This window comes from Hemicordylus capensis, chromosome 1 (assembly GCF_027244095.1).
Source record: "Hemicordylus capensis ecotype Gifberg chromosome 1, rHemCap1.1.pri, whole genome shotgun sequence".
NCBI classification, from domain to species: Eukaryota; Metazoa; Chordata; class Lepidosauria; order Squamata; family Cordylidae; genus Hemicordylus; species Hemicordylus capensis.
The window spans coordinates 63612148-63624685 of NC_069657.1; the positions used below are offsets into that span (position 1 = coordinate 63612148).

General features: G+C 42.9%; 1 protein-coding gene across 8 annotated transcripts in view; it reads right to left on the reverse strand.

Moving 5' to 3' along the window:
• The window catches only part of DPH6 (diphthamine biosynthesis 6), a 370426-nt gene that overhangs the window by 281567 nt on the left and 76321 nt on the right, over positions 1-12538 (reverse strand). For all 8 annotated transcript variants that reach the window (XM_053286588.1, XM_053286584.1, XM_053286586.1 and 5 more), the window contains exon 5: positions 2667-2785. In XM_053286588.1, the coding sequence (XP_053142563.1) occupies positions 2667-2785 (119 nt within the window). The remainder of the gene's footprint in view (positions 1-2666; positions 2786-12538) is intronic.

Consider the following 12538-nt stretch of genomic DNA (forward strand, 5'->3'; position numbering starts at 1 on the left):
TCATTTCCGGGCAGGTACAGCCTATCAACATCACTTCTTGGGTGCAGGGCATGATTGATGATCATTATTTTCCTGGTTTTCTGATCCAGAGCATCCAATTCTGCTTGTATCCAATCAACAATAAAGGTAATGGTAAAGTGTGCCATCGAGCCAGTGTCAACTCCTGGCGACCACAGAGCCCTGTGGTTGTCTTTGGAAGAATACAGGAAGGGGTTACCATTGCAATCTCCCGCACACTACTACTTCTATTATTATTATTTCTTGTTTACAGAGTCAGACAGGTGTTATTGACTGGTTGTTATTATTATTATTACCTCTTGTTTACACAGTCAGAAAGGTGTTATTGACTGGTTTGTTTTATCCAGACATTGAGTCCTTCCCAAGAACCTGGGATGGCTGAATTTTATTGTCAGTTGTTATAGATATCGTCGCAGAATATAGGCTGTTCCCAGTAAAGCTGCTTTTTGTAACTGGCTGATGGTGATTTCTGTGGCCCCTATAGTGTTGAGGTGCTCTTCAAGGTCTTTTGGAACTGCACCCAGGGTACCAATTACCGCTGGGATTATTTTGGTCTTTTTCTGCCACAGCCTTTCAATTTCAATTTGTAGATCTTTGTATTTGATGATTTTTTCTATTTCTTTTTCTTCTATTCTGCTATCCCCTGGTATTCCTATGTCGATAATTTTGACTTGTTTTTCTTTCTTCTCGACTACAGTTATATCTGGTATATTGTGTGGCAGATGTTTGTCTGTTTGTAGTCGGAAGTCCCATAATATTTTTACATCTTCATTTTCTACCACTTTTTCAATTTGATGGTCCCACCAATTTTTGGCTAGCGGTAGCTTGTATTTTTTGCCGATTATTTTTTGCAGATTATTATTATTTCTTGTTTACACAGTCAGACAGGTGTTATTGACTGGTTTGTTTTATCCAGACAGCGAGTCCTTCCCAAGGACCTGGGATGCCAGCATTTTATCATCAATACTGTTGGTTATTATAGATATCGTCGCAAAATACAGGCTGTTCCCAGTAAAGCTGCTTTTTGTAATTGGCTGATGGTAATTTCTGTGGCCCCTAAGGTGTTGAGGTGCTCTTCAAGGTGTTTTGGAACTGCACCCATGGCGCCAATTACCACTGGGATAATTTTGGTCTTCTTCTGCCACAGCCTTTCAATTTCAATTTCAATTTGTAGATTTTTGTAGTTTGTGATTTTCTCTATTTCTTTTTCTTCTATTCTGCTATCCCCTGGTATTGCTATGTCGATTATTTTAACTTGTTTTTCTTTCTTCTCCACTACAGTTATATCTGGTGTATTGTGTGGCAGATGTTTGTCTGTTTGTAGTCGGAAGTCCCATAATATTTTTGCATCTTCGTTTTGTACAACTTTTTCAATTTTATGGTCCCACCAATCTTTGGCTACAGGTAGCTTGTATTTTTTGCAGATGTTCCAGTGTATCATCCCTGCTACCTTGTCATGCCTTTGTTTGTAGTCAGTCTGTGCGATCTTTTTACAACAGCTGATTAGGTGGTCCACGGTTTCATCTGCTTCTTTACAAAGGCGGCACTTGCTGTTTGTTGTGGGTTTTTCGACTTTTGCTCTTATTGCATTTGTTCTTAGTGCCTGTTCTTGTGCAGCCAGTATTAAACCCTCTATTTCTTTCTTCAAGTTGCCATTCTTAAGCCACTGCCAGGTCTTGGTGATGTTTGATTTTCCAGTTATATTGTGCAAATATTGACCATGCAGTGGCTTATTTTTCTGCTCGGTTCTTGACTTGTTCTTTCTTGTAGGCCTGCTTTGTTTCATTGGTGTTGAATAGTTTCTCATTATTGACCCTATTATTATTACTATTATTTTTAATAATAATTTGATTTAGCAGGAGTAGAGTAACTGGCCCTATCCACACCCAGCACAGTACCTCCAGTGCCTGTTTCTAGTATCTATCTTATGTTTCTTTTTAGATTGTGAGCCCTTTGAGGATAGAGTTCTATCTTATTGTTTGTTATTTCTCTGTGTAAACCGCCCTGAGCCATTTTGGAAGGGCGGTATAGAAAACAAACAAACAAACAAACAAACAAATAAATAAATAAATAAATTTCAGCATCTTCCTATATCACTGCTGCCCAATATAGGTGTTTCCCATAGTCTGGGAAACATACCAGTGGAGATCTTCGAACTGGCAACCTTTGGCTTGCTAGTCAAGTCATTTCCCACTGCGTGGCAATCAACAATACCTGCTGTATGTTGGATGATGATGATGATGTTGATGATGATTTTACATTTATATCCTGCTCTTCCTCCAAGGAGCCCAGAGTAGTGTACATGGTTATGTTTACCCTCACAACAACCCTGTGAGTTATGTTTGACCCCTGTGAGGTAGCTTAGGTTTAATGGGAGCCACCACTGGCTTCTAGAACTTACAGTGAAGAACACTGATCTATTTATCATTAATAAATGTCATTAATTGTTCAGATATGCAGTTAAATAACTGAAATTCTTCATGTTTACATCCCACTCTTCTCCTCTGTCTCTTACAGTTCTCTTTTGTAGATCACAAGTACAAAAGAGACTATTGTTTTCCCGTGGCTATGCTTTTTCAGCTTGCTTGTTAACAAAGTAAGATTATCAAAGTGCAAATAAAAGTTAATACTATAACTTGGATTCTTACCAAAAGCTGCTACTTTTATGATTATTGCTTGAATATTCGAGGATATCATTTCTCTGAGCAATGTTTCCTGGTTTTGACGCCAAAGGTAAGCTAAAGGCTGCAGGGCAAGTCTTTTGCACCTATGTGAACAAGAAAAAAATGGCTTTGTTATTATGCTACTAATCCAAAAACAAGTCATTTAAGTTTTTTAATAAATTTCTCAAAGTATTCTGCTTTCAGGCATAACACATCACATTAGTTGGACAAAAGGAGTAGAACAGTGGTTCCCAACCTATGGTTCTGCAGATGTCGCTGAACTAAAACTCCCAGCATGTCCAGCCACAATAAATTACAGCTGGGGATGATAGCAGTTGTAGTTCAGCAACATCTGGAGAACCACAGGTTGGGAACCCCTGGAGTAGAAGGTCAAGATACTGGTCACCAATGCTTAGGGGTCATTATTATAGCTCTTAAACACACAATATAGCAGTCTCAGTTTCAACAGCAGAGATGGCACACTCCGAATTCTACAAAGCCACTAATCATTAGTTTGTTTCTGAAAACATCCTTGCTGTTGTATTGTTCTTTGTTGGCAAGAAGCTTTTCCTTCACCAAACCATTTCTGAAATCAGATTTTTAAAATGTAAGTTTGTTTCGATAAAAGAGCAGCCCATTCACTAGCAGTCCCCCACATTCTCTTTTATTTTGTATTAAAATGATTGGATAACAGCTGCTCTTCACACCACCCTGAAGAAGGACCTGAAGCAGTCGGGTGATGCTCTGGACAACTTCAAGTGCTGTGCAGTTCATACAGCAGGAAACACTCATTAAAGTATGTTGAATCTATTCATTTAGGACTTTAATTTAAAACCTTGAATCATGTTCAGAAATAGGCTTACCGGCTGGGTTCAGACGTAATGCAAAACCAGAGTTAAACAGGGCAGAGGTTGAAACTCCAGTACATCCAAATTTGGGAAACCACAGTTTTGGGCCGAAAGCAACCTGTGGTTTGCTTCGCCAAACTCCAATCTGAACCTTTTACTTTGCAGAAAGGTTCACTGCCAAGAACTCCAGTTTGACGCCAAATCATTATGTCGCACGCTGCCATAACTGCAGTTTTGTGCCGATTTTCAAACCGGCATAATCATAGAGGCAGCGGCACAGACGTGGCTCGGATCACACCCATTCCATGCCTGCAGGGCTGCTCGCTGGCCATCTCTCCGAGCAGCAGCCCCACCCCTCCTGTCACCCTCACATCTATGGAGTTGCCCACCAATAGGGACACCGGCAGATTACATCCCTGGCTTGTCAGACTGTCAAGTGGCATGGTCACACAGGGGCATTGCTTCTTCCCACTCTATCCCTCACTCCCCACACCTGGCAAGCAGGAGGAAAAGCCAATGGGATGAAGGGGCAGGGGGGAAGTACTTAGCTCCCCCAAAAGGAAGTGAGAAAGGTGTATGTTCACAAGTACAAACACTCCAGGTGGCAAAAAAGGAGGGCACCACATCGCAGTGCCAGGAAAATATGACAAGGGTGTGTTCCCAGGGTGGGGTTTAAAAGGCAGCCCCAATAAGGGATTCTTGAGCAGCTAAGTTCTCTTTTTTTTCCACAGAAAGGTTGTGAAAGGGGGCCCCAGCACCTTACCCACTGGGGGCTTGTGGTCCCTAGGCTTACTTGTGAAAAGGGCCGGGCAGCAGGATCAGCATTGCCCCAGTGAAACGAGCAATTAGACATATGTGATGACGATGGATGCTGATCCCAATAGGACCGCTCACTCATGAGAGTGTAAGGTTAGGGTGACACCCCCTCACAACTCATGAGAAGGACCATCAGAGGGGAGGGGAGATAATTGCCAAGAAAATTCTGTAATGATGCCCGACAGCAAAACATCCCCTTCTCCTGTGGACCACTCTCTCACGAGGGTGACAAGCCACTGCGGCTCTAAATCAAGCTAGGTTGTTCCATGGAGAAATGCTGCAGGGACGAGTACCCCAGCTACCACTCTCTCTGTCTTGGCAACTGCCTCCAAGTAGTCATCAAAGCATGCCCCCTGCCAGCCTCTCCGCCCATGTGGACATGAACTCTTGCTTGTGCCCTGAAACAGCAACCCCACTTTCCAGGGGTTGCTGGAATCGGGGCTCCCATTTCCTGTGAATCCATGCACCAGCAGATCTGCATACGGCACAACGTCGAGCTGAACCTGGAATTTTGAAAGGGTTTAAAGATCCTTCCATGCACATGACCAGGCTCTGACACATGGAGCATCAAAAACCCCTTTGGGCGTGTGCAAGACTTCACAGGGAAGGTTTTTGTTTTTGGGAGAACTTAAGCTCTATGTTTTGCCATGAAGAATTGGGGTCCCGCACAAGTGGGACCCCCTTCTCACAGATTAGCTCAACCCGTGAGCGTGCATACCAAAGGGACACCTAGGGCTAACACCCCATGGTCCTCCCCAATAGATTGGGCCGCTGATGAGAGGGATATTTATGTATTTATCAAATTTCATGCCATCCCAAACTTCCGTCCCTGGGTGGCTCACAACCAGGGTTAATAGTGCTCCAAAGGACAGTGCCCACTACAATGAAGGCAGAATATGCCAACCCAGGGCGGACCACGCTCACTCAGAAGAGTGCCAGGCCATGGGGACACCCCCTCACAACTCATGAGAAGAACTGTGGGGAACAAGGGAACAAGGTGGGGTTGCAGATTAGCAATCACTAATAATGTGCAATGATAAAATAAGTGCTACTCCCACAGACCACTCTCTCATAAGAATGTCAGGCCACTGGGGCTCTATATCGAGCCATGTTTCTCTATGGAGAAAAGCCATGGGAATGGGTGCCCCAGTGACTGCTCTCCCTGTCCTGGTGACTGCCACCAAGTAGCTGTCAAAGCATGCCCCCCCCACCAGTCTGTCCGCCTGTGTGGACATGGGTACCCATGCTTGTTCCTCAAAATGGTGACCCTGCTCTCCTATGGTCACTGGAAATCAGGGCTCCCATATCCCATGATTTCCTGCACTGGTAGATCTGCATATGGTGCAACACCGAACCAAACCCAGGAATTTTGAATGGGTTTAAAGGTCCATCCCAGAACTTGGTGTTTTCCCTGTCTGTGCCCAAGGCCAAGCTATGGCACATGGAATGTCCAAATCTCCTTTGGGTGCATGCAAGGCTTCACAAGTAGGGGGATTGCAGAGATTTTGTTCTATCTTTTACCATGGAGAGTTTGCAGCTCTACACAGGTGGGACCCCTTTTGGTGGGCACACAGTCCGAATTGAGACTTAGGGCTCACACCCTGGGGTCCTCCCCAGTAGACTGAGAGGGCAAGCTCAGCAGCAGCAAGCAGCAAGCTGTATGTACTACTTTGCCAGGGTGATCCCTCGCAAGAGCATCCTAGCTCATGGTGGGACAGACCACCACCCCCCCCCCAGGATCCTTTGCCCTCCATCTACATACCTCCTCCTGGGAAGTCATTGTGTCCCTTCCCCTTCCATGAATAAAAGGGAAATAGTGCCCCCCCCCCGGAATCATGCTCATGCGGGACTATTTGGGTATAGGGCTCTTGGGTGGGGGCAGTGCCATTGCTGTCAGAATTGGCATGGCATAGCATTTAAAAGGATTTAAATGCCCTTTCCATACCTAGGATGGGTTGACCACTCCAAAAAGGCAAGATCGCACTGAGCACACCGCCTTTGAGATCGTGGCCAATCCCCATCTGGCTGTGGAACTTGCTGGGATAGGCCTTGGCAGCTGGGCAGAAGGGAGGAGCTCCCCTCTCCTGAAACTAGAGGTTGGCGGAAGACAGTTGGACCAACATCTGCAATGAGACTTACAGTTTAAAACTGAAACCACAGGTTTACCAACCTCCGGTTTCATGTTACATCTGAACCTGGCCACCAACAATGAAACTGAGACCGTACTAGGATTATGTTCTCTGTAGCTGTTTCTTACTAACAGCTGAGTAGCTACATTCTTGACCAGTTGTAACGTTTGGATGGTCTTCAAAGGCAGTCTCCATGCAGAAGACATTACACTAAAGTCTGTAAGGTTGTTCACACAAGCAGCCTACCACTGTTCCCTCTAACAGGGATTTCCAGATGTTGTTCACTACAACTCCTAGCATCTCCAGCTGCAATGGCCTTTGTCTGGGGATTATGGGAGTTGTAGTCAACATCTGGGAATCCCTGTTAGAGGGAACACTGCAGCCTACCTGGGCTTGCACAGCCCTACCTGGGTAGGGCTGCTTGTGTGGAGTGCCAGGATTGGTCCCGATCCTGGCACTCATCAACATGGTAGCAAGACTTTTTTTACCCAGGCTTATGGTGAGGTAGAAGGGTGTGATTGTGCCCTTCTACCCTACTCCCCAGTTGTGTGCATGCTGGAGCCAACTGCAGCCCAAGTGTATACAAAGCTGAGTGGTAAGAGCATCCAGCAGCAGCGAAATCCTCCCAAACCCTGGTGTGGTACATTGTGGGATGCTGGAGGACTTCCTCCTCTGGCTCCTGGCTCTGCCACTCACTTCAGCTCCTCTTGTGGGCTGCACAAGCGGGAAAGCTTACTGCGGGGGGGGATCATGTGAGGGGAGGCAGGTAGGAGGCTTCCTCCCCACCAATCCTCTTCAGGACGTTCGTATGAATGAACTTAGTGTGTACCTTACCATAAGGTAAACTACACTTTGAGAACTTTTGTTGAAATAAATATAGACAAAGATTTATCTAAAACCGAAAAAAATATTATGTCCTTATCTTCCCTTTGTTAGATAGAATGTATTCCACAAATTCAATTTTTCCTTTACATACTGTGTTTGTGGTAAAACCCATACCATTTTGTTGTAGTAGTCACAATTAGTACAATAAGATCAGCATCTCCCTTAAAGCCTGTGTCTATGTCAAAATATTTCAATTTGTAAAATATGTGCCTGAAATTATACATAAGGTAAAGTGTGCTGTCAAGTCATGTCAACTCCTTGCGACCACAGAACCTTGTGGTTTTCTTCAGTAGAATTCAGGAAGGGTTTTCCACTGTCATCTCCCGCACAGTATGAGATGCTACTTTCAACATCTTCCAGTATTGCTGCTGCCCAATATGTGTGTTTCCCATAGTCTGGGAAACATATCAGCGGGGATTCGATACTTTGTGTAAAAATAATTCCAGTTATATGAATCTAATTTTCCAAGTAATAAAGCCAACGTTTGTAATCCACTCTGACATTTATGTCATCAAATGTCACTAGGACACTAAAGACCACTGGGGATCATTGTACCAAGTACTGTTTATGAACTTTATCTTGAACTTTCTAAAAATATAAATATAACTCACTCCAAGACTCAACAGGAAAGGATGGGTAAGATTCATCAAAGGACAGGCTGAGGTTACTGAAGCCTGTATTGTTAGAGACAAAGATTTATCTAAAATAGAAAAAAATATTATGTCCTTATCTTCCCTTTGTTAAATAGAATATATTCCACAAATACAGCTTTTTCTTTTACATACTGTACATTTATGGTAACACCCATACCATTTGATATCATAATTGCCATTCAAAAATCAAATGAAAGGAAATGGAAGACCCTAAGCAAACCCTTTCCTCAGAGTTAAGTAGCCTGAGCCCACAAAGCGGCCAACTAATTTGTCTGGATTAATAACAATAATTGTAATAAAGATGTATATCCTGTAGCAGAATCTCTCTTTTAAAAGTCTGAAAATTAAGATAGTACTGAAACAGGAAAAAAACCAAAAAGATTGTAGAATAACATGGATGTTACTTTACTTTGAAATGCATTCAAATATTTATAACTCTTCCTGAGTAAAAATTGGATTTATTGCAAGTTACACTGAGACAGATTAATTTACTGATAATGTTTCAATATATGTTCAAAGTAAGCTTACACAGGAGAAGCCTACACACACTTAAAAGCAACCACCATCTTTGCTTTACAAAGGTACAGTAAACCATTGATTGGGTATATCTGCTCAGCTACAAATTCAGCAGATTTCAACTCCATATCCAGTGCTTTCCATCTCTCTTTCAGATAACCTAGGCCTTATTTACATTAAGTCTCCTTTAGTTTTGCTTGCTGTTGTAGGTATTCAAAATGTTGCAAGGACACTTTATTTAAATAAACAAAATGTTTAAATGCTACTGGCGAGGACATTTTGGACTGAGCTCCATTTTCTATCTAAATGCACCTTGACATAAATCACAAGCAAGAACTTAATTGTCTGGTAAACAAGTAGATTTCTAAAACAACAAATATACACAAGAATCTGAATAATGGTAATATAAGCAGTAACACTGTTTCAATATATTTTACTCATATCAGCACTGAACTGATAAACAGGAACAGATGTTCTTAATGTTTTTACTATGAATAGCCCTATTGACTTAAACAGGATTACTCACTCTAGTGAAGTTAATAGTGCAAGATTATGTAGTTATGAAAGGGGCATCGTGTGTTCTCTTTTCCAGCAAAAATAGTATGCAATCTAGCATAGTGTCCTGTTTTGCTACAAAATAAACCAAAAAGCTTTAATGAGTCTACCATCCAAAAAAAACCCAAAAACCGAATCTCCTTTATATACAAAAGTGGAAACCTAGACCAAAATTTCAAGATTTACTTTATGAGCATCCAACAACTTGTGCAACTCAGTAGGATTTTTTGTTTTACCTTTCTTTCCATTTAAACAAAGACACACAACCAATACTGAGAACTGATGATCATATGAAGCGGCCTTATACCAAGTCAAACTATGGTCTGTCTACCTCACTATTGTCTACCTGGACTGACAGTGGCCCTCCAGGGTTTCAGACAAGGATACTTCCCAGTCCTAACTAGAGATGCCACAGGCACAGACTGAACGTGGGGTCAAAGAGAATAACCTCCAATTTGACCCAAATAGATTCAGGCGATAACAAGCACCTTTTTGAGGCCTGTTTTTTTCCAGGGAGAGCTGGACAAACAGGCCTCAGAATCGCATTTTTAACCCAGGGAGAGCTGGTCTACCAATTGGAGTCAGCGGTAGACCAGTCTTCTGAGGCGGGCAGACATGCAAAGCCCGGAGTAGAGGGCTGGTCTACCCACAGACCCAAATTGGTAGACCAGCTCTCCCCATAAAAACAGACCTCAAAATGGTGCGCAAATCACCTGAATCAATTCAAGTATTTCAATGTCGAAGAGAGTGATTTTTTACCAAATCAATTTGATGATTGTGATTCTATCTGAGCTCGAATCAAATCTCATAATCTGATTCGTGCACACCTCTAATCTTTTGAAACCTCTTTACAGACCATTTTGGGTTTCACCACCATGAAGTTCTATCCTCCCAGATTTATTTTGCCACTTTTGATAGTTCCAACCATTATTTTCTCTTCACAGTCTTGGTATTGAAGTTTTTGTTCATTCTGGGTTTCAGGTTTTTTCTAATTCATTTCCAGGATATATTCAGTATTTGTTTGGCTTCCTATTTCGTGGGTTTTCAACTGCTATTGGTATTTAGTAAGGGTCTGTTCTCTATTGCCTCCATTTAATTCACTCGCTCTCTGTCCACTTATTTAATTATAGCCTTTTGTTCCTATAATCTTAACTACCATTTTATTTAGATCTCAAACAACGATATAGTTCTATTGTTCTTTATCTACTTTCTTCTATTTCAAATTGCCTTAGGGCACCTTTAATAAGCTGTTAAACTTTAATACAAATACAACTGAATTGTTTTTACACCCAATCACAGTATTTCTTCTTTCTCTAAACATAATTTTCTAATCAGATGCAGAAGGCATCAATTGATTCCTCATTATCTTTTTTTACCACGTTGATATAATTATCAGAGTTGTCCTTTCCTTTCTCTGTAACCAAGACTTTGTTTTATATCACCTAGTCTTTTGCATTAAATGAGCAAAGACTTGCTCTCCACTTACCCAGCGGGCAGAACTAGATCCAATGGAGACAACTTACAGGACTGTAGCTTTCAGTAAGATAAGCTTATCAGTAAGAGCACTTTGACACTGGCATCAATTACCTGGGCAGAGGGCTTTCTTTTCTGGAGTTCTTCAAGCCCAGGCTGGATGGCCTTCTACTAGGGATGTTCTACTCTGCATTTCCTGCATTGAGCAGGGAGTTGGTTTAGACTGCCTACAAGGCCCCCTCTAACTCTATGGTTAAGTGATGACTGGTATTAAAATTTCTCATCTTAATTAATTACCATACCGATACCTATATAAGCTGTTTGCCCACTTGTCCATCCTTCCCAGTGGATTCTGGTCTCAAATCATATTTATTTCAAACTCCTCCTTATATTCAAGAGTTTATATAATTTGATTCATTTGACCATTTGTCATCAAATTTATGCATGTTCCCTCCCTTTCCCTATAACCATGTTTTTTTGCCAAAACCCCATTATTCATTTTTTTTGCAAATGAAAGGCGAGGGTGTGACTTAAAGAGATGTAGGCTTTCTAGCAAGACATTAACAGAGATTGTTTCTGGACTATCAAACGCATTTCTGGAGGGGGGGGAGGGTGGAGACAACTTTTTAGAGGATCCCTGGATCACACCGGTGTGAGGAGATAGCTGAAATGTAGGTATGTGCATGAAAGTGATTTTGCATTTTGTTTTGCGCTCGAAATAAAATAAGATCCTATGGGGTTTCAGGGGGGAAAGGTTAAAAATTAGATTTAAATTGCCCGCTTACCGATTTCTTTTGTGGGTTGGGTGGTAGGTAGCACTCATCATGCCCTACCATACTACCCACTATCATGTCCCTAGGAACTACCTATGGGAAACAATGGGGTGTTTCAAATTTCCCCATTGTTCCCTATGGCACAGAGGTCACACAAGTTTTGCATTGCAATTTGCAATGCAGTTTGCTACCTTGCCTTGAGAAACACTGCAGCACACAGTAAAAGGGAATCTGTCCCTCCCAACACAGATTTCATACACAGTCCAAAAATGGCCCAAAAAGAATCACTACCCAGAATCCACAGCCAGCCACAGTACCTGTGCTGCAGTAATACCGGGCAACACCAGGAGGCAGGCCAGGAGACAACTTGAAGGAGATGCTGGAAGGTATGTGTTTATTCCATCTAGTTCCCCTATCCCTTCTCCCTTCTGGGCTGGGAGAGCAGTCTAAGCTGTGGCTGAAGGCTGGTCTCTCCCAGATCTCATCTCTGGCAGTTTATCGGTTGCTCTTCTCTTCCTAATTGTTCTAACATCGAGCACATGGGTCTGCTCTGCCCCATAGGGTGAGTGAGAGTCACCCAGTGCAGGGTTTCTTAACCTTGGGCCCCCAGATGTTTTTGGACTACAACTCCCGTCATCTTCAGCCACAAAGGCCATATTTGGGGATGATGGGAGTTGTAGTCCAACAACATCTGGGGGGCCAAGGTTAAGAAACCCTGACCCAGTGGGTTTTTTTTTCAACTTTTGGCCTTAAAAAGGAGGGCAACACCGGGGCCGCAGCCAACAGCACAGCTGCTGGTAGCCGGGCCACCTGTAGGAGGCCAGTGAAGCTGGTCGCCAAAGGGGGTCAGCCTTTGGTGAAAGCCTTTGGTGATGGGACTAAGGGCTGGGGCAGAACATTCTGATAGCAGTTGTATTGTTGCATTATTGGTTGTGCCTGGTATAGGTATGTGCCTTGGGTTTTCCAGAGCTGGGGAGTGACTCTGGGATGGCCATCCCAGTGGTGGCAGGGAATCGACGCATGTTGCTGGTCACACACTCTAATTAGGGTGGTGTTCCATAGGTGGAGCCTCCTGTTATTTCCCCATTGTCATGGACGGACCACCATTGGGTTAAAATAGGACTTGCAGCCATGACCCACCTCTGCAGGAATGAAGGCTGGTTTGTCTGAGAGGTTTATTGGATCCAATAGGTTTCCAAGAAGCTGTGG